The sequence below is a fragment of the Scyliorhinus canicula genome, chromosome 10 (genome assembly GCF_902713615.1).
Source record: "Scyliorhinus canicula chromosome 10, sScyCan1.1, whole genome shotgun sequence".
In the NCBI taxonomy this organism is placed as follows: domain Eukaryota; kingdom Metazoa; phylum Chordata; class Chondrichthyes; order Carcharhiniformes; family Scyliorhinidae; genus Scyliorhinus; species Scyliorhinus canicula.
Genome location: NC_052155.1, coordinates 101,440,999 through 101,464,178, shown reverse-complemented (window position 1 = coordinate 101,464,178; position 23,180 = coordinate 101,440,999). Strand labels below are relative to the sequence as shown.

Below are 23,180 nucleotides of genomic sequence, written 5' to 3'. Positions count from 1 at the left end.
TGCATCCTGTCCTTGTGATTTAATCTTTTCAGGTACAATTCTGATTAATCCATGCTGCGCCCTCCTCCAAGATCAATATACATTTCCTGATGTTTAGTGGGCAAAGCTGAATATAGTACCCCAGATGGGCAAAACAGATTCACCAAAATTTCTTATTGGATTTCTTGCAAACACCCTTTTATTTATGTCCCCTAATTTTGGCCTCTATTCCAGTGGAAATTTTTCTCTAGATCTACCCCTTCAAATCACAATTTTGACAGACCTCTGTTAGATCACCCTTCAGCCTTCTCTTTTCCCAACCTGTTCTGTCTGTCTTGATACTTATAATCTTTCAGTTCTCGTATAACACTTGTATCTTTTTGCATCTTCTCCTGTGCTTCTATATCCTTTTTGTAATATAGAGGCCAGAACTGTGCAATGTTCAATGTGGGGAAAATGCAAAGTCATCCACCTTGGATCAAAGAAAGACAAATTAGAATAGTTCAATGGCAAGATCAGTTAGCTGTGGAGGAGCAAAGAGATTTGCATATCCATCTGCACATATCTCTGATAGATGGTGCATGGTACAAGAAAGTAATCAATAAGCAAAAGGAATGCTGGTCATTATTTAAAAGGATTTTTCATTAGAATGTAAGAAGTGATGCTTCAAGTGATTTTTGGTCAGACCCCATCTGGAATAGTGTCCAGTTTTGTCACTGGATCTCAAGAAATAAATGCTGACCTTGGAAAAGCTTACAACTTGGATTCGTCATTGTTCCAGAATTTATAGGGTTAAATTAAGGAGGCAGGATGCATAAAAACATAGAACAGTACAGCACAGTACAGGCCCTTCAACCAACAATGTTGTGCCGACTATTTATCCTAACTAAGATCAACCTAACCTACACCGCTTCAATTTACTGCTGCCCATGTGCCTGTCTGAGTGTCGCTTAAATGCCCCTAATGACTCTGACTCCACCACCTCTGCTGGCAGTGCATTCCACACACCCACTACCCGTGTAAAGAACCTACCTTTGACATCTCCTCTAAACCTTCCTCCAATCACCTTAAAATTATGTCCCCTCATGACAGCTATTTCCACCCTGGGGAAAAGTCTCTGGCTATCCACGCCTCTCATCACCTTGTACACCTCGATCAAGTCATCTCTCTGCCTTCTACGCTCCAGTGAGCAACGCCCTAGCTCCCTCAACCTTTATTCATAAACATGCCCTCCAGTCCAGGCAGCATCCTGGTAAATCTCCTCGGTACTTTCTCCAAAGCATCCACATCCTTCCTATAATGATGCAACCAGAACTGTACACAACAGTCCAAGTGTGGCCGAACTAGAGTTTTATAAAGCTGCAGCAAAACCTCCCGGCTCTTAAACTCAATCCCCCGTTAATGAAAGCCAACACACCATACGCCTTATTAACAACCCTATCAACCTGGGTGGCAACTTTGAGGGATCCATGTACGTGGACCCCAAGATCCCTCTGTTCCTCCACACTTCCAAGAATCCTGCCTTTAACCCTGTATTCAGCATTCAAATTCGACCTTCCAAAATGAATCACTTCACATTAATCAAGGTTGAACTCCATCTGCCACTTCTCAGCCCAGCTCTGCATCCTGTCAATATCCGGCAACAACCCTCAACGCTATCTGCAACTCCACCAACCTTCGTGTCATCGGCAAACTTACTAACCCGCCCTCCACTTCCTCATCCAAGTCATTTATAAAAACCACAAAGAGTCGAGGGCCCAGAACAGAGCCTTGCGGGACACCACTGGTCACCGAACTCCAGGCGGAATACTTTCCATCCACTGCCACTCGCAGTCTTCTTTTGGTCAGCCAATTCTGTATGCAGACAGCCACCTTGCCCTGTATTCCATGCCCCCTAACTTTCTGAATGAGCCTACCATGGGGATTATCAAATGCCTTACTGAAATCCATATACACCGCATCCACTGCCCAACCTCATCAATGTGTCTTGTCACATCCTCAAAGAATTCAATGAGGCTTGTGAGACATGACCTGCCCCTCACAAAGCCATGCTGACTATCTTTAATCAAACTATGTTTTTCTAAATAATCATAAATCCTATCTCTCAGAATCCTTTCCAGTATTTTGGTCACCACAGATGTAGGACTGATGGGTCTGTAATTCCCAGGGATATCCCAATTCGCTTTCTTGAATAGGGGAACAATATTCGCTTCCCTCCAATCACCCGGTACTACTCCACTCCAGTGGAGAGTGAGGACGCAAAGATCATCGCCAACAGCGCAGCAATCTCCTCCCTCACATCCCGTAGTAACCGTGGGCATATCCCGTCAGGCCCAGGGGGCTGATCTATCCTGATGCTTTTCAAAATTTCCAGCACATCCTCCTTCCTAATATCAACCTGTTCGAGTCTATTAACCTGGTTCACACTGTTCTCATGAGCAACAAGGTCCCTTTCTCCAGTGAATACTGAAGCAAAGTATTCATTTAGGGCCACCCCACTGCTTCGGACTCTAGGCACAAGTTCCCTCCACTATCCCCGATTGGCCCTACTCACACTGATCATCCTCTTATTTCTCACGTAAGTGTAGAATGCCTTGGGGCTTTCCCTAATCCTTCCCGCCAAGGCTTTTTCATGCCTCCTTCTAGCTCTCCTCAGTCCATTTTTTAGTTATTTCCTGGCTACCTTGTAACCCTCTAGAGCCGAGTCAAATCCTTGCTTCCTCAACCTTATGTAAGCTTCCTTCTTCCTCTTGACTAGAAGCTCCACTTCTCTTGTCATCCAAGGCTCCTTCACCTTACCATTCCTTCCTCGTCTCAGTGGGACAAAACTATCCAGCATTCGCAACAAGTGCACCTTAAACAACCCCACATTACTGTTGTGTATTTCCCCAAGAACAATTGTTCCCACTTTATGCTCCTCAGCTCCTGTCTAATAGCAGTATAATTTCCCCTCCCCCCAATTAAATACCTTCCCATACGGTGTGTTCCTATCCCTCTCCATGACTATGGTAAAGGTCAAGGAGTTGTGGTCACTGTCACCGAAATGCTCTCCCACCGAGACGTCTGACACCGGCCTGGTTCGTTGCTGAGCACCAAGTCCAATATGGCCTCCCCCCTAGTTGGCCTATCTACATATTGAGTCAGGAAACCTTCCTGTACACACCTGACAAAATCTGCATCATCCAAACCATTTGCAGTAAGGAGGTTCCAGTCATTATTAGGGAAGTTGAAGTTAGCCACGACAACAACTTTTGTTACTTCTGCACTTTTCCAAGATCTGACGCCCAATCTGTTCTTCTATCTCTCTGCTGCTACTGGTGGAGAGGGGGGGGGGGGGGGGGGGGGGGGGGGGGCTATAGAAAACTCGCAATAGTGACTGCTCCTTTCTTGTTCCTGACCTCCATCCATACTGACTCAGTAGACAAACCCTCCTCAACTACCTCCTTTTCTGCAGCTGTGGTACACTCCCTAATTAACAGTGCCACTCCTCCTCCTCTTTTACCTCCCTCCCTATTCTTCTTAAAACATCTAAACCCCGGAACATCTAACAACCATTCATGCCCCTGTGAAATCCATGTCTCTGTAATGGCCACAACATCGTAGTTCCAAGTACTGATCCATGCTCTAAGTTCATCTCCCTTATTCCTGATACTCCTCGCATTGAAGCAGACACACTTTAATCCATTCCACTGAGTGCAACTTTGCCCTATCAACTGTCTATCCTTCCTCACAAACTTGCTGCATACTACTTCTGTCTGTTCAACAGCTACCCTACCCTCTGATCCACACAAACTTGGTTTGTATTCTCTTAACTAAGGATGAGGGTGTGATCTAATCTGGGTCTTTAAAATGGAGAGATTGGGCGGTTAGATACAGGAAAACTAGCTTGACTTATGGGGCTTTTCTGAACAAGGGGGTGCAATTTTCAAAGAAATAAACTATTTAGGAGTAAAATGAGGAAGCACTTTAGTGGAAATCTGGATTCCTTCCCCAAAAGGTTGTGGATATTAGACCAAGTCACATTTTCAAGACTAAAATCAATCAATGGCTTTTTGTTGGGTATGGGCATCAAGGGAGATGAATCAAAGGCGAGTGAATGAAATTGAAGAAACGATGAGCTATGATTTAACAATGAATTGTGGCCAAAACAAGCTCAATAGTCTAAGTGGCCTTCTCCTGTTCCTATGTAATTCTACTGCCTCTGCTGAATTTACAAAATGATATCTATCATTTGTACTAAATCATACTTAAAGCTTCCAATTACTTTTACTGATCAGTATATTTTCACTGTTTCAGAACAGAGGAAATTGCATTTAATATTTCCTTTGCATGCCAATAAGACATGGTTATAATCAAAAATTCAAAAATACCGGAGTGATTTTGCAGAGCTCGAGTCTGTCCATCCTCTGTAGGAGTAATCAGATCCCATATAAATCCTTTGATCTTTTCATCTCCTCTGTAATGGTTCAAGCAGTACACAAGGATAGTGCGGCAGATGGTCTCCACATCGTGTTCTGTCAACTGTCGTTTAAAACGTCCATGTGAAAGAATATCACTCCATCGGCCCCAACTGAGGGTAAAACAAATTTAGTGGTAGCTTTAGTCAAGTAAACTGGATGAGGAGGCTGCAGTCCATCAAATAGCACCATGAGATTTATTTTCATGCCCAGCGGTGTAGTATGGGGCCTCGATTTCACATTTATCTGACAAGGCACCTTTGACACTACTCCTTTCATTGTTGCCTGGAGTGCCAGTGTGATCGTGTTCATTCATGGCCACAGGAAGACTACAACCTCCATCCCAATTTACACGATAAACCTCAACATGACCTCTGTCTTCATGTGGAGTTGATTTTAACTGTAAGTCTCCCCATTGTTTGCCCAGCTCATTTAATATCTGTACCAATACGAAACTAGGACCCAACTTGCATGCCAAGTTTCTGTTTCCAAAAAATGACAAGACCAGCATCAGTTTTTAAAGTGCAAAGCATGAATTAGGCCAATAATTGCATACAATTGATCACTTTGTATTGCACAGCTATAGAATTGTGTTGTTTCATGTTTTTAAAATACATGGGGCACATTGGGCTCTCCACGTCAAAATTAAGAAGCCTCACAAAAATGTTGAGGTTTAAAGATGACAACATCCTTATTGCATGTCATGAAAACTAATACAATATCCTGTCGAATTTATAAGACCCCAACAGACCCATGGTGGCTTTTCTTAGCTGGTTCCCTCATGTGCAAGAGCGGATTGAGCTGTTGCAAATACATGCGTCAAACTGATGTCCTGCGATCAATGTTGCATGTCAGTGACAGATGCACAGAACATTTTGTGTGAGATCTAGTTGGAATTGAAATCAGCAGTACATTTGTCAAAGTTGTTCATTTGATTGACGACATATCCGGATGTCCACGAGAGGAGTATTCCTTCCTCCCCAATCTGATCAACATTTCTACATCTACTTAGTGCATCCTGGTGCACTAAACCACTAATTGACCTTTACTGTTACAATCCCAAGGTCAAGGCCGTCTGCTAAACGGGCATTGTTTCCCAATACGCCACCAACCCATTGTTTGGAACATTAACTCTCCCAAAGAGCAACCCACAATACTTGTGTCCTCATCATCCACTCCCTCCAGTTTGTTGCTCTCCTACCATTTCATAATCTCTCCCTCCATGTACTCTTCCCAATCATTATTCATGATCAGCCCCTTTATCTTGCCATCTCTTGTGGCCTCTGTTCCCATTGTATCAATTACAGTAGACCACCTATAATCACTCTCCACCTACACCCACTTTCCCCTCGAATGCTTGTGTTTGCCCCTGGAAAGAATGCTCTCTCAATTCAATTGCAATTAAAGTTCCCTCTCTGAGCATGGCCCAGCACCAATTTTGAATGTACTGCACAAGTAGCAAACAGGCTGTGCAGTGCGGGTCCGAGGAAACAGAAGAGCTCTTACGTGACTGCTTAGAGATAGTGGACTGGTCCAGATTTAAGAACTCAGCGACCAACTTAAATGAGTATGCCACCACCGTCACAGACGTCATCAGCAAATGTGTGGACGACTGCGTCTCAAAGAAAGCAGTATATGCGTTCCCCAACCGGAAACCATGGCTCAATCGCGAAATTGACTCCCAACTGAAGGACAGCTCTGAGGCGTTCAAGTCAGACGACCTTGACCTATACAAGAAATCCAGGTACAACCTCCGCAGAGCCATCTGAGATGCCAAGAGAGAATATCAAACCAAGCTAGAGTCACAGACAGACTCTGAGGTTGCGGCAAGGACTAAACAACATAACGGGCTACAAAGCGAAGCCGAGCAGCATCTCCGGCAGCAGCGCACCCCTCCCCGATGATCTCAATGCATTCTATGCTTGGTTCGAGCAGGAAACCAACAATCCGCTAACGAGTGCCCCAGCAGCCCATAACTCACCCATACCGACCATCACAGCTTCCAAAGTCAGATCGGCATTCCGGAAACTGAATCCTCGGAAGGCGACGGGCCCGGACGGGATCCCTGGTCGTGCACTCAGAGCCTGCACGGACCAGCTGGCAGAGGTGTTCGCGGACATCTTTAACCTGTCCCTACTTCACTCCGAGGTTCCCACCTGCTTCAAGAAGACCACCATCATACCGGTGCCAAAGAAGAACCAGGCAACGTGCCTCAATGACTACCATCCGGTGGCCCCGACTTCAGTCGTAATGAAGTGCTTCGAGAGGTTGGTCATGAAGCACATCACCTCCATACTCCCAGAACGCCCTGATACACTGCAATTTGCTGACCGCTGCTACCGGTCCACAGCAGACGCCATTTCCCTGGCCCTGCACTCATCCCGAGAGCATCTCGACAACAAGGACCCCTCCATCAGGCTCCTAATTATTGACTATAGCTCTGCCTTCAACACTATTATCCCAGCCAAGCTCATCTCAAAGCTCCAAAACCTAGGACTTGGCTCCCCACTCTGCAACTGGATCCTCGACTTTCTGACGCACAGACCACAATCAGTAAGAATGAGCAACAACACCTCCCCCACAATAGTCCTCAATACCAGCCCCGCAAGGCTGCTTACTTAGCCCCCTGCTCTACTCCCTGTACACACACGACTGCGTGGCAAAATTTGGTTCCAACTCAATCTACAAGTTTGCTGATGATACGACCACAGTGGGCCGGATCCCGAATAACGACGAGTCAGAATACAGGAGGGAAATAGAGAAGCTTGTGGAGTGGTGCAGCAACAACAATCTCTCCCTCAATGCCAGCAAAACGAAAGAGCTGGTCATTGACTTCAGAGTGCAAAGAACTGTACACACCCCTGTCAGCATCAACGGGGCCACGGTGGAGATGGTTAGCAGTTTCAAATTCCTAGGGGTGAACATCTCCAAAAATCTGTCCTGGTCCACCCACGTTGACGCTACCACCAAGAAAGCACAACAGCGCCTATACTTCCTCAGGAAAATAAGGAAATTTGGCATGTCCACATCAACTCTTACTAATTTATACAGATGCACCATAGAAAGCATCCTATCGGGCTGCATCACAGCCTGGTATGGCAACTGCTCGGCCCAGGACCGCAAGAAACTTCAGAGAGTCGTGAACACAGCCCAGTCCATCACGCGAACCTGCCTTCCATCCATTGGCTCCATCTACACCTCCCGCTGCCTGGGGAAAGCGGGCAGCATAATCATAGACCCCTCCCACCCAGCTTACTCACTCTTCCAACTTCTTCCATCGGGCAAGAGATATAGAAGTTGGAGAACACGCACGAACAGACTCAAAAACAGCTTCTTCCCCGCTGTTACCAGACTCCTCAATGACCCTCTTATGGACTGACCTCATTAACACTACATCCCTGTATGCTTCATCCAATGCTGGTGCTTATGTAGTTACATTGTATACCCTGTGTTGCCCTATTATGTATTTTCTTTTATTGCCTTTTCTTTTCATGTACTTAATGATCTGTTGAGCTGCTCACAGAAAAATACCTCGGTACACGTGACAATAAACAAATGCAAGCAATGGTCCTTTAAGATGCACACATGTACAGCTATGCACGATCTTAAGGGGGCCACGTGCAAAAAAATTTTTTTTTGGGCAATACTGTTTACAAAATCTCAGCTATCAAGCCTTTGACCCTCGCTATAGACACACACACACTTTGATTACAACAGTGGGTGATTGTCCTCCCAGTGTCTGCATGGGTTTCCTCTGAGGGCTCCGGTTTACCCACAAAGTCCAAACATGTGCAGGTTAGTTGCTAGGCCATGATCAATGCACAGGGAATGGGGCAGAGAAGTGGGCCATGCAGAGTGCTCTTTGTAGGGTCAATCCAGACTTGATGGGCCGAATGACCTCCTTCTGCACTGTAGGGATTCTATGAAAATCTGTTCTTCTTTTAGTGCCATGGGATCCTGGTGACAATACCAACAGAGCAGCACTGCCTCAGAATTCACTGAAGCGTCAGGTGTTTTAGACTATGGAATGGGCCTTGAGCCTATGATCTTTTGATCAAAGGGGAGTTTGATACACTGATTTAAGAGCGACATTCTCAATATTTTTGTCATTGTCATACCACCCTGGGTTAGTGAGAGGTCAATTCCAGCTCCATTTGACCCGGAGTCGCAATACTGGTGAAATAAGATTTTATTTAAAACATCACTGCAGTCATCAGGTTTGTAACTTTTTTAAATGTATTTGTCCGTGGGGTATGGGCATTGCAAGTTGGGCTAGCATTTATTGCCCATTCCCAATTGCCCCTGAGGGGGCAGTCACAAGTCAACCACATTGCTGTGGATCTGGAGTTACATAGAGGTCATACCAGCTAAGGACAGCAGATTTCCTTCCCTCAAGGACATTAGGGAACAACATGGGTTTTTACAACAATCGACAATGGTTTCATGGTCATCATTAGACTTTTAATTCCAGATTTCTATTGAATTCAAATGTCACCATCTGCAGTGGCGGGATTCGAACCTGGATCCCAGATCATTACTCTTGGTCTCTGGTTTACTAGTCCAGTGATAACACCACTATGCCACCGCCTCCCCTGTAACCTTTTATTAGGTACAGTATTATCATAGAATTGACAGTGCAGAAAGAGGCCATTCGGCCCATCGAGTCTGCACCGGCCCTAATAAAGAGCCCCTACTGAAGCCCCCGTATCTACCCTATCTCCGTAACCCAGTAACCCCCACTTAACATTTTTTGGACACTAAGGGCAATTTAGCACAGCCAATCCACCTAACCCGCACATTTTTGGACTGTGGGAGGAAACCGGAGCAGCTGGAAAAAACCCACACACTGGGACTGGGAGAACATGCAGACAGTGACCCAGCCAGGAATCAAATCTGGGACCCTGGAGCTGTCAAGCAACTGTGCTACCATGCTGCCCATTATAATTAAACGGACAGAAAATGTAACTGACTTCAGAAAGAGAGAGCGCGCGAGAGAGAGGAGGTGGAACAAAGACAATACAGCACAGGAACAGGCCCTTTGGCCCTCCAAGCCTGTATTGGTCATCATACCAACCTTTGCCAAAACACACACTGCCTTGTGCCATATCCCTCTATACCCACCCTATCCAGGCATTTGTCAACATACCATTTGAACGCCATTAATGTAGTTGCTTCCACAACCTCCCTTGCCAACGTGTTCCAGGCACTCACCACCCTCTGTGTACAAAACCCTGCCTCGCACATCTCCTCTAAACTTTTCCCCACAGACCTTAAACCTATGCCCCCTGATGACTGACCCAGCCACCCTGGGAAAGAGTGCTTTGCTCATCCACTCCATCCATGGCCCTCATAATCGTGTACACCTCGGTCAGGTCACCCCTCAATCTCCGCCTTTCTAATGAAAACAGTCCAGAGTCTATTCAGTCTCTCCACATAGCTGACACCCTCCAGACCAGGCATCATCCTGGTAACCCTCCTCTGCACCCACTCCAAAGCCTCCACATCCTTCTGGTAGTGTGGCGACCAGGATTGTGCGCAATATTCCAAGTGCGGCCGTACCAAGGTTCTATACAACTGTAGCATGACTTGCCAATTACTTTTACACACCATGTCCCGGCTACCTGCATGTTCCTAAGTGCATCCAACTGCTGTGAGGAGCTGCCATTGGTTACACTTGCTGCAGACGTAGTCGACCGAAACGCTGGAAGCGTCATGGATCTGCCACATCTCACAGTTAGAGCACTGCACCCCGCAGAGAGAGAGAATTCCTTTCACTCCCAAAGTCTAAACACTTCTGTCCAGTTCTCTCGGCAAATCACAGACGGATGTCAGGCAGAACACAGTCTTTGGCCAACCCACTGATTGCCAGCCAACCAATCGATCCAACTCCCTCCAAACTGCTTCTTCTGATCCATTCCGTGGCGAGTCGTCTTGCGGAAGACATGCGGTTGACCCACTGTGCTACCGTGCTGCCAATGTCTCTCGCCATCTCCAATTCACATTAATTATTCTCATTACTCCTATTCTCACCAACCTCTATTGGCTCCAAGATCTTCAATAAGGGTCAAGTCAAAATCCTGACCTCAATCTCATGACCATGCATTATCCCACTTTTACCATTTTCTTCTAGCCCCGTGTATGAACACATGTTGCATATGATTCTTTTATTTATTGCATTGTCCTTCCTGCTCCAATTTTTCTTCAGTTTTGGGGGTTGGATGAAACCAGACTCTACCTCTCACTCTGAACCCATCCACTCATCTTAGCTATAAAAAAACTGCCAAGCTTTAAAACAGCCCAGAAACATAATTATACAGTGTGGTTTGGCATAGGTATGTATGTCAGAAACACAAACAGAAAATACTGGACAATCGCAGCAGCCTGGTCAGAATCTGTGAAGAGAGAAGGCAGCTAACGTCCACAGATACTGTCAGACCTGCAGCAATTGTCCAGTATTTTCTGTTTTTGTTTCAGATTCCAGCATCCGCAGTGAATTGCTTTTATCTAATGTCAGAAACTGCAGGTACATCTAACAAAGTGAATAATTGGGAGATTATGGCAAGAATGGAAGGAATTATTTCTCAACGTAAAGAAACATTTTTGTGGGCATATGTAGGGATTTGTGCTAAATTAGATTGTTAAATTATTTTTCATGTTGTTTCAATTATTGTCACAGTGATACCGAAGCTTTTCAATCCTCCTGTTCATGGAGATGTTCTTCTCCATTTCTTGGTCTCCTAATTCACACAGGCACCCCCGCTACTCAGCAAGTTCTCACTGCCTACCTGTCCAAGCAAGCATGATTCATGACTAATGCTGTGAAGCTATAGCTGAAGCAAACCTCACTTTGGTCTGTATTCACAGGTCAATTCACTACAAAACAAAAAACTTACCAGTTTGTCTTTGCACAAGACTCAGCTAGAATACAGCACCAGCCTTTGTGGGATACTGAAGCTTTCTAAAAAGGGTGCAGAGGCGCACAAGGCTGATAGCTAGTTTAACACCAGATTTTGTTCCTTCAGTTAGTTTATCGGTTTTTTCCTCTCCCAGCAGATTACATGGAATACAGGACTAAGCCATTGAGTTCCCTGAGCCTGTTCTGCCATTCAATTAGATCATGCTGATCTGTGACCTAACTCGATTTAACTATCATTGCCCCATATTCCTTACCACCTCTGACAAACAAAAATCTATCTCAGTTTTAAAGTCAACAAATAATCCAGAATTAATTGTTTCTACCACCCTCGACATGAGGGAGTATTTTCTAGTTTATCTCCTGTAATATCTTGCTATAATTTTTTGACTGTGCCCCTGTCTCAAATTCCCCAACTAGAAGCAAAAGTTTCTCCCAACCTGATTTCTTGATATGTGCCATCAAATCAGCCCTTAACTTTCTAAATTTCAGGGAGTACAACTCTATGTTGCGTAGTCTCTCCTTGTGGCTTAGCCCTTTTGGTCCAGATATTCCAGTAAATCTAGGCTGCACTCCCTCAAAGGTTCATGTACTTACAAATGTGTGGTGGCCAGAACTGCTCACAGTACTCCAGAATGGTACAATTGAAACACTACTTCCAACCCCTCATATTCTCGGTCTCAATGTAAAAGCCAGCATTCCATTACTCCTTTTGATTATTTTATGTATCTATTGATAACATTTTAATCATGTGTACTTTGATCCCCAAGTTTGTACCTCCACTGTTTCTAGGTTTGCACCATTCTATCTTCAAGTACAAAGTAGATCAGCTCACATTTTCCTACATTGAAATCATTTGCCAAGATTTGCCTATTCACTTAATCTATAAATATCTCTGCAATTTTACATTTCATTCTATACTGCTTACAATGCTACTGATCGTGGTATCAAATATGATTGTGGTTTTGTATACCATCATTATACAGTTCATAAATACAGTGAATAGTTAAAGCCCCAACACAGATGCTTGTGGGATGACACTAGTCATATCTGTCTCCACTCATCCGCCAGTTTCCTAACCAGGTTAATAATTTTCCTTCAATTCATGGGCTTCAACTGTAGCTAACAAGTGACTTTATCAAATGCCCTGTGGAAATCCATACAAATATTATCCATAGACATTCATTTGTACATTCCTTTAGTCACCTTTTTAAATCAGGTTCGTTAGTCATGACCTACCCTCCACAAATCCATTCAGATTCTCTCTGTTCAGCTGAAACTTTAAGCTGTTCAGTCACCATAGCATTATAATCTCCAGCAAATTTGCAACAAATGTTAGGCTAACTGGTCTGTTATTCCTTGACTTTTCTCTTTTACCTTTCTTAAACAAGGAATCACATACATTGGAATGCTTTCCAAATTGAGAACACTTTGGAAGGTTTTAAGGGCATCGCCAAATGTTCTTTTCTACTTCTTTTAAAATTCTCAGGTGGAACCCAACTGGCTCCGGGGATTTGTCACTCAGTAATTCCATAAAATTTCAGCTTTGTGTCGGCACCATGATACACAAAAGGCATCACAACTAAATGGGACAGGGTACAATGAAACTGCTGTTTTTTTTCATATTCTCATATGATTAAATGAAAGGTCGAGAGTGAGAAAGTGGGGAACAGGAATTAGAGAGAGGCGAAAAGAGGAAGAGCTTGGCTTCAAATATGTAGCTCATGTTAAGAGCACAGGCCCATCTGGTTCTGCCATACATGTGTAGATCACTATATTTTGCAGTATATTTGGAAGACCAGGACAATAGAGGGAATTTTAACACGGTGCTACGTTTTATCAGTGGTGGCACAGTTGTGAGCACTGCTGTATCACGGTGCCAAGGACCCAGGTTCGATCCCGGCCCTGGGTCACCGCCCGTGTGGAGTTTATACATTCTCTTCGTTTTCTGCGTGGGTCTTACCCCCACAACCCCAAGATGTGTATGTTAGGTAGGTTGGCCAAGCTAAATTGCCCCTTATTTGGAAAGAAATAATTGGGTACTTGAAATTTTAAAAGAGTATTAAATGCACTTCAAGTACATGAAACTGGCAAACTGTAGAAGCAAACAAGTGAAGTATAGCTCATCCATAGACTCATGAGCAGTCTCCGTGCCTGCTCTACTCAACCACGCCCCTAATAATAATAATCTTTATTATTGTCACAAGTAGGCTTACATTAACACTGCAATGCGAAAAGTCCCCAGTCGCCACATTCCGGCGCCAGTTCGGGAGGGAGGGAGAATTCAGAAAGTCCAATTCACCTAACAAGCACGTCTTTCGCAAGCGAGAGAGGAAACCAGAGCACTGGAAGAAACCCACATAGACACAGGGAGAATGTGCAGACTCCACACAGACAGTGACCCAAGCCGGGAATCGAACCCGTGACCCTGGTGCTGCGAAGCAACAGTGCTAACCATTGTGCCACTGTGTCGCCCATGCCCTAATGCTATGATACTCAATTACACACCATATAAACCAGCCAAAGTGGCAGTTGTCCTGTAAATGGCTAAAAAGTAATCCAACATAAGAAAATGTATATAGTGAACCACTCAATTTGAGGATGGAACAGCATTATACATATATGCCAGATTTGAGTTTAACAGGATAAAATGAAATTTTTTCAACCATAGAAAATCTTTGATGAAAATGAACTAGAGCAACACATCACAGAATAAGAGATTCAAATTTACACATTCAATTTAAAATTTCAACTGGGTCTTCAGAAGAAAGTGGAGATCAGGACAAACAGTTGATTGAACTCCTAGTTACCTTGCTTTAAGTAAAGCATCAAAGTCTTTGAAGCAGATTTTGTTGGTTCTCAATAAATTTATGGTTGGAAAATAATGTACAACATGAGAGTTACCACAAAATTTACACTAATGTATTCTACTATTTACTCACCCATACACCAACAGGTTCTTTTCTACTCTAAAACACTCAGTCCTTGGATAACCGTGGGACCTATCTTGTGGTCTGCGGAGGGGTTTTCCAGTCTTTTCTTCAGAATCGCTTTCCAAATCTGAAAATTCCATTAGTTCATCTTCTTTAATAGCATTGTAGTGTCTTGTCTGTTTTCTTATTCTTGGTGTATCAATCACCAAATTGTTCTAAAATAGAGGAAGTACACATGAGCAAAAACACATTTATATGCTTTGAACATAATACACATGACAACATATTGCTTACCCTTCCATTTATCGCATCAATATCCAATTCAGCTTTCTTTGCCCACTTCTGCCAAAAATTGGGATCATCAAGGGAAATATCGGTCCTATTCCCAGAAGCTACAAAGCTGGCCTAAAGAGATTTATACACAAACAAAAATATCATTGGTTAGGTGAATCTTGCATGATTGATTTCATAAAAGACTGTTATCAGATATCTTGAATGTGGAGTTCATTAGTGTACATAAGACATCAAAATGTATACATGCTTGTAAATAACTATATTTACCTTTGCAAAAGTGGAACCCTTTCCTTCAGATTCTATAGTAATTGTGTGAGTACGCCTCAAGAGAATCTGGTCAATATCTTCTTCACAGAATTTTGACCCTTCATCCTCTTCATCCATCAGTGCCCCATATGCTCCTTTTCTAAGAAGATCCTCAATCTCCTTCTTAGATAGCTGCTGAACCTGAATATTTTGTACAATTTTAATATTAAGTGCCATTCATTTATAAACTAAAAATCCAGATCAATCTGCTTAATTTGAGTTGACCACAGTATGTACAAATACACATACCCCATTAGCACTATTTTCTCTTCCACTCATGGACTGCAGAACAGCTTTGTCCAGTCCAAGTTTCAGACTTGCCTTATCAAACATCTCTCTTTCATAAGAGTTCCTGGTTATTAACCTATATACTTTCACTGCTTTGCTTTGCCCAATTCTGTGACATCGAGCCTGAGCCTGTGGGATAGAAAAATCTTAAATAGGCGGCAGCATCTTATTTTAAATTACTGCACTCTCCATAAACATAACTGAAAATAAGTTAATTTAAAACTAACTAATCTCACCTGGAGGTCATTTTGTGGGTTCCAATCAGAATCAAAGATGATACAAGTGTCTGCAGCAGTAAGGTTAATCCCCAAACCCCCAGCACGAGTGCACAGCAAGAAAACAAAACGATCTGAGTCAGGTTTAGAGAAACGATCGATTGCTGCCTGTCGAAGATTTCCCCTCACACGGCCATCTATACGCTCATACAGATGTCTGGAAAACAATTTTTGGAAATAAAAAATTCAAAGCATATTTGTTTTCAGTCAGTAGAAAGCTTTCCCTTGCCAGATTTGTGCAAATATTGACCAAAATCAGAAAACCCTTGCTCGTTCATTAGTACATAATATTTATCTCATAGTCAGATCACCAAGTAAATTACAATGAGAAATGTGTTTTAGCATATTGAAGCTCAGCCGCCCAGAAAGACCTCAGTCCTTCCAATAGCAGGAATCATCCATTTGGCTCTCCCAAGAGCTGGCTACAAGACTAGAAAAATTTTCCATCCATATTGGTGACCCTTCAAAACAAGTATCACATGTAAGTTGTGCCAAAGCCGTATTTATTTTGACATGACATTCTCTACTCGTACCCTATTAAGTTGGCTAAACTTAAGCATGCTTTGTTGATTACTGCTCCACAGTGCACATGCTAAGAATCATGTCTACCACCACCCAAAGATGTCTTTCAATTTTAATTATTTTGATAAGCAAAGTGTACTTATAGCCCATTTCCTTTACATTCAGTACTTCATAATTCCTCATCATTGAATTTCTTCTGCAAGTTAAACATTTCATCAAACTCATTCTGCACTGCCCAAGTAACAACTGATATCTTTAAACTTTCACAATTTGTATTCAGTTCCTGAATTCAGGTTGACTTCGAGGAGGAATATTAGACTGATTTCCAGTTCAAAAAACCTTAGCTTGCCAAATAGGTTTTAATGGCTGGGTGAGTTTACTTTAGAGAAGTACAGACTCATCCAATTTGATTGAGGTTTATAAAAGAGATTATGTTTATATGAACAACTTACTTCAATGAGAGAGAACCAAGAATCACACTTAGAAGTTATGAAAGAGCAAAACTAGATTGGATGCTAACCAGTTCTTCGTTACCAAAAGAATATGAGGCCAGTAAATAGGCTGACAACTCACAAGATGAATACTGATGCACTGTTTATCTTCAAGAGAGAATATGATTTGCTTCTGACTGAATCAGAGAACATATCATACAATAAATAGGCACACTATAACATACATCAAGATTATTGTGGTCTTCTGGATATTTTGTTCATACAGGGCTTAAGAGGAATTCTCCAGATTTCAAAATCAGGTTTTATCAAAGCGCGGGTCATGGGTGGGTTGGGAGGGTTGCAGAGCAATCAGTTGTGCCGTTTCCGCGGTGGCCCCCATGGCAGGAGAAGCACCAAAAGGCCGCTGCCATATTTTACACTGAGAATGGTGGCCAATGTGCCCGGCACCTGATGTCATGCGCCCTACATATACCTGCTTTTGCCGCCAAATTATGAAGCAGAGTTGCTTCCATTTTCCAGCTGCTGGCAAGAGGACTGGTAAAATGGATTATTTTCTTACAGTAAGAGATGGCCAGAGACTCAAATAGGCAGTATCCTTACTGACAGAATCTCACAACATAATCTGCTGGAGAGAGCTGCGCAGGAGAATCCATGGCAGGACAGAGTAGTGCTAGTGTTAATTCTGGACAGAGCTCCAGGCCTCTAGTTAACAGCCTACAAAGAAGAAACTTAACTCGGGAACAGAAAGGTATAAAGATGATTTCTTGACAGATCGTTTTGTCAATTGTGCCAATGCAATTAAGGATGCAAAATCCATGTGTGTTATATGCAGAGAAGTACTAGGAAATGAGAGAAGTTTCAGGTTCGGAAAGCGAAGTGGTGGATGAAAAGTTTCATTTGAGGTTGACCCCAGAATCAGTTATGAGAGCGGACTCAAAATTAAAAGACTACGCTGTTGTAGCTGACCTGTGATACCACATTAAAAACACGGCAAAAGCCCATGAGACTGTCAGCATGCTGGAGTAGCATCTCCCAAGTGCATCCACTGCCGAGTAAAACAAGCATTTTGTTGCTATTGCCGTACACGTGCGAGGATGAATTTTCTATTGTCGCAAAGATGAAAATGGCACAAGGGAACTGGTTGAAGTCAGCACCTGCTATGTACATTTCCCTCTCCTTCTTTAAACCTGATTCAAGTGATATAGTGAGGACCAAACAGGCTCTCCTTTTACAGCAAGGGCAAGACAACGCGGCATGGCTCCCGATGATCGGCCGGCGAGTGTCCCAAAAGTCGGCCAGCTGGTAAAAATGGGTTAGGGAAAAAGAAGTTTGAAAAAATGCTGGCCTAGATGGATTCGTTGGTCTCCTCCTGTCTAACACAGAGTGTGGATGTTTCCTCTCATGATTGTCATAGCTATACAATCTTTGGATATTTACCATATCCTCACATTTAAACCGAACAGCAAGCAGAGTATGTTATTTTACTCCTCATCGCGTGCAATTTAAGAAGAGCACACCTATTAATAGTAACTTGCATAAACCTATGCCAGAATATACCTGGTTAGGTATGAGGATAGCTGTTGCCTTTTTATGGGGGAGGGGGAGAAGATTATTTGAACCACCTGTTGATGTATCCATGACAAGCCAGAAGGTAGACCTTTCCATGATACACCATCTTAACACAGCATTCCCTAGTAGCCCAATTAAAACCACAGAGGAGCATCACAGTGCAAATATGTGCTGTAGAAACTTTGGCCAAATTATTAGTCTAAGAGTATTTTAACAGTATATTGAATTTGATTTGTAACGGTATAATTATTTTATAAATAGGGTGGATATAGAAATTAAACACGGTTGTTTACTCTTAAATGCCCTAATCCTAAAAACGGAAGGACATGGTAGTGGCATAGTTAATTCTTTCATCTCTGGAATACTGTACATTAATAAAGATTTTCTCTTGCACTTGAATAAAAGTCCAAAGTGAATTGAATTCGGATTAGCTTGGTCTGTTTGTTGCAGCCAAAATGTCATGGGTAAAAACTACCAATAAACCTGCACTAAATTGGCATTCTCATTTCAGAGACCATGAAGTTAATAAGTTGGAGCAAATATTAATCTATGGAAAATAAATTCCCGTTGATAGGTTTTTAATATCTCTGTATACTTCAAGTTTTTTCATGACTTTTTAGTGGTTTTCTGTAATGCCACCTGATAAGAAAAAATGTTTTGTCTGCAATTTTAAAAGTTGATACTAAAGGTGTTGAGTTAGGGCATATTTTTGGTTGGAACAAAGCAGAAGTTTTTTATGTCTCACTACTGTAGTACCATGCCTGATCTGGGAATGTGCATGCGAAAGCAATGGAAGCAAAAGCAGAAAAAGCTTTGTTATCCAAAAGAGACATCACTCACGCCTGGACAAGTATCAAAACTCCATCCCCTCATCTCTGACACCTGCTTCTGTCAGTTTCTAGACTGACTAACAGTCACATGAAGGTACCTGCTTATGCTTAATTTATAAAATTAGCAGTGATAAAGAGAGTCATATTTGTTTTGATTTGCCCGACATCCCATGGGACCGTAACAGGTTAGCTAAGATCTGGTCTTCATGCCTTCACATAGAATACAAACGCATACTATTCTGCTTCAAATACTGGCTTGTCACAGTAGTATACTATTCTACCTTGCAGAATTAATTTTTATTTATAGATTTATGCAGGCCTCACCTTCGCTGAATGAGGTAGTCCTCAAGAATATCCAAACAGCGCACCATCTGGGAAAATATAAGCACCTTGTGGCCACCAGCCTTTAGTTTTGGCAGTAACTTGTCAATCAGTACTAACTTGCCAGCAGCTTGGATCATAGCCTGAAGTTGAAAATCTGGTGTTTCAGGATTGTGTGTTTCTTTAAACTCCTCCAAAATCTTTTCTTCAGCACCTACATATACCAAGAGTGAACAACAAGACCATCACAAAGTCTGAATCATGTCAGGTCTATAATCTTCTAAGACATCAAAAAACCAAACACAAAATTGTTACAATGCCATGACTTACAGCCAGCTTATTTTACTTCTTTCTCCTCTTATATTGGAAGTAATTTGAAAGTCCCAACTAATTTAAGCATATGTACGTTTCACAGCTGGAGAAAATCTGTGGATGTAAACATGTCAACGGGTAGTGAAAATCAAAAAGACTTTGGGCGGGATTCTCCATTTCAGAGACTAAGTGTCAACACCAGAACTGAATCGGTGGACATCTACGACAACTAAATTGGCGCCGGTCCAGGATCAATTCATGAACCGTTAATGCGCTAGCACTGGCGCCACATGGAACTCTAGCGATTCCAATAGAAAACGGTGTCCGATTCACTAGGGTTGGCACTCGAGAGGCTGATGAGCTGCAACCACAAATTAGCACTCCACTCTCCACATGCACTCATCCCAGCCAACAGGATGGCAGCAGGAAGAGCAGCACCCGGTTTGTAGACACAGAGCTGGAGACCTTGATGGATGCTGTGGAGGAGAGGCAAGCTGCCCTGTACCCCAGGCTGGGAAGGAGGCTGCCACTTGCTGCTGTACACCAGGCCTGAGCACAGGTGGCAGAGGATGTGAGCCCCACCACCAGGAACAGACAGAAAGTGTCCCAAAAAGCTGCATGACCTCCTCGGGGCGAGTAGGCAACACCATGCCCCTGGCACCAACTCCCACCCCACACCCATAAACCAGCCCCCCCGGAGGGGGACTGGGTCCCACCTGCCAGCAATGTGCGTGCTCCCACTCTGCAGCATATACCAGCAACCATACCAGCTGACATTGCCGGGTGCTTTGGCCACAGGGGCCACCAGCTGAACACCCCATGCTGCATGCATCTGACTGCTTAATACTTTGCCTGTTCTATCTCCCCCACTCCCCCCCCCCCCCCCCCCCCCCCCCCGGAGCACCTGGTGACGAGGTGGACCCTTCTGGTATCCCCCACCCCCAAACCCAAGCGGATAACTGTGACAACGAAGTAACCAACAGTGACGTGAGCCCCCAAACCACAGCCCGAGACATCCCAGTGCACCAGTCCGGGAACGACAGATTTCTTGTCACATCTGTCTCCAAATCCCTCCACCATCCCAGAGACACTCACCTCGGTTGGGCACATTACTGAAGAGGCTCCTGGACATTATCTGGTGTGCAGCACCATGTGCTACAGTACATCAGGTGGAGGGAGGACAATCGGAGGTTGGGCCGACTCCAGACTAGCCGTCGATGGTGCAGATACAGAGCCAGGGACAACATGAGGGATTGTCAGCGACCATCCAGCGCCAGCAGGTGCAGTTGAAGACGACAAACCAGCCACCCAGGCCAACACCACACAGGTGCCGGCCGCGGTGGAGGCCTTGGGGTGGGGGGAGGGGGAGAGGATCAGCCATGGGTCAGGTGTCCATGGCCTGGGTCAGTGGCCAAAGCACAGGACAGGGCAGCCATGTACCAGAGCCAACTGGCCAGTCACTGCGGGTCATGGCTGAGGGGGTCAGTAGCATTGACTAGGCACTGGCCAATCTGAGCCAGTCCCAGTGGGATGTGGTGCCGTCCCAGAGGGTGGCGGCCCACTCCTGTGCTCCATAGCGGTGGGCATCGAGATCCTGGTTGTGTCGGGTGCGGTCCTCTAGCAATGGCAGCATCAGATGGCAGGTGAGCCTCAGGGGGTAGCTCAATTGGGCACCCAGAGGGAGGTGGTGATATTGGGGCCCGTGCCTGTGACTCCTTCAGGGGAGGTGCTGGAACACCATAGTGCCTCGGACTCCTCCGTCCTGTCCCCAAGGCATCTGACAGGCAGAACAGGGTGGCACCATGCCATCTGGATACCCAAGAAACTACTGGGCCTATCCAGGCTCTGTCGCTCCAGAGGATGGCTGCCAAAGGGGACCCATTTCAGAGGGTGGGAACCACAGGAGGCCACCTCCACCCCTAATGTACTGCCTGGGGACCCATCCAGATGCAGTGTTACGGCCCGTAAGGCCAGAAAAATAACACCAGTTAAGTTGGCATGGGTGCAGCATACAGTATAGAGGGGCTATGGCACAAAACTGTACAGAAATGTTCACCGTTCCACAATAAACATCTGGTCACAATGTTGCACCCAGCCTGTTGCTCTGTCAGAAGGGTGTGAGGGATGGGCTGGGCTGACTGCAGGTGAGATGAGGGGACGTTGGGTTTGGACTTGGGCCAAGGACCCCAGTTCAGCCACAGCTCACCGTCTCGGTTCCCTGCCCCACCCCATCTGTTCAATGGGACCGTGTAATGGAATGGCCAGTTTGCATGCTGGGATCACCTAGGTGAACTGTGGGCAGGTGTCAGACATCAGACGATGCAGAGCACCAAAGCTCATCGCAGAACAGATCATCCTCCATCCCATGGAGACCAATGTTAGTGCCAACCCAGGGCTCAAACGGCAGGTCAGAATCATGGAGGGCGAGCAGTGAGGGTGGGGCGGAGTGTCCATGCCATTGGTTATTGATTCTCTAATCAGGAAACCTGGAACCAATTATGGTGTTCCCCGTGCGCCGGCCTAGGCGCACATGTTGCTCCTGTGCCTGCCCGAGCCCCCACATCCTCTTTGGACGAGGCCTGCTGTTCACCCCCTCCATCATGTCACCCTCAGAAGCGCGATGTTGTGAAGGATACAGCAGGCATCATGATAATGGAGGGCCCCTCCAGAGTGGTCCAGGCACCTGAACTGCATCTACAGAATGCCTAAGCACCGCTCGATCACGCCCCTCGTTGCGACATAAGTGTCGGTGTAGCATGTCTCCGCGGCCTCCGGATAGGCGTCATTAGTCATGACAGCTGCAGGTAATCCTTGTCGTCCAAGAGCCAACCCCTTACCCGGTAGTGCATCTCAAAGTTGTCAGGAATCATGTGTGCCAGGATGAAGGTGTCATGCACACTGCCTGGGTATCGGCCACAGACATGCATGATGTGTAGCTCATAATAATAGCTTATTGTCACAAGTAGGTTTCAATTAATTTACTGTGAAAAGCCCCTAGTTGCCACATTCCTGCACCTGTTCGGGGAGGCTGGTACAGGAATTGAACCTGTGCTGCTGGCATTACAAGCCAGCTGTTTAGTCCACTGTGCTAAACCAGCCCTCATGGTCACACACCACAGAACATAGAACAGTATGGCACAGTGCAGGCTCTTCGGCCCACGATGTTGTGCCGACCATTTATCATAAACTAAGGCCAACGTAACCTACACCTCTTCAATTTACTGCTGTCCATGTGCTTGTCCAAGAGTCGCTTAAATGTCCCTAATGACTCAGACTCCACCACCTCTGCTTGCAGTGCATTCCACGCACCCACCACTCTGTGTGTAAAGAACCGACCTCTGACATCTCTCCTATGCCTTCCCCCAATCACCTAAACACCAGTTGTATGTTTGAGTGGAACCCATTTTGATTTGCGAAGACCAGCCTATCATGAGCTGGTGCTTGTTAGGTGATATGCAAACCATCGATTACTCGCTGGACCATCCCGATGATGATGGCAAATCCCGCTGCCTGGGCATCCTGGTGGTCTCAGTCCACATTGAATTTGATATATTGTGTCGACCGGGCATATAGGGCCTCTGTGTCGACACAGAAGTACATGTGCACCGAGATCTGTGTTATCTCAGAGAAGTCCCCACTCGGCAGCTGGAAGGGCCCCATGGCATAAACGTCAGGGCGACTGTCACCTTCACGGCCACTGGGAGCGGGTGTCCCCCCTCAAAGTCCAGC

At 44.8% G+C, this 23,180-nt stretch overlaps 1 protein-coding gene across 4 annotated transcripts in view; it reads right to left on the bottom strand.

Annotated features, from left to right (window-relative positions):
* Nucleotides 1-23,180, bottom strand: part of chd7 (chromodomain helicase DNA binding protein 7) — a 322,761-nt gene that overhangs the window by 62,813 nt on the left and 236,768 nt on the right. For all 4 annotated transcript variants that reach the window (XM_038809440.1, XM_038809439.1, XM_038809438.1 and 1 more), the window contains 7 exons: nucleotides 19,143-19,353; nucleotides 15,407-15,602; nucleotides 15,132-15,299; nucleotides 14,844-15,023; nucleotides 14,577-14,687; nucleotides 14,292-14,497; nucleotides 4,350-4,549 (listed from right to left, as the gene is read on the bottom strand). In XM_038809440.1, coding sequence (XP_038665368.1) covers nucleotides 4,350-4,549; nucleotides 14,292-14,497; nucleotides 14,577-14,687; nucleotides 14,844-15,023; nucleotides 15,132-15,299; nucleotides 15,407-15,602; nucleotides 19,143-19,353 — 1,272 coding nt within the window. The remainder of the gene's footprint in view (nucleotides 1-4,349; nucleotides 4,550-14,291; nucleotides 14,498-14,576; nucleotides 14,688-14,843; nucleotides 15,024-15,131; nucleotides 15,300-15,406; nucleotides 15,603-19,142; nucleotides 19,354-23,180) is intronic.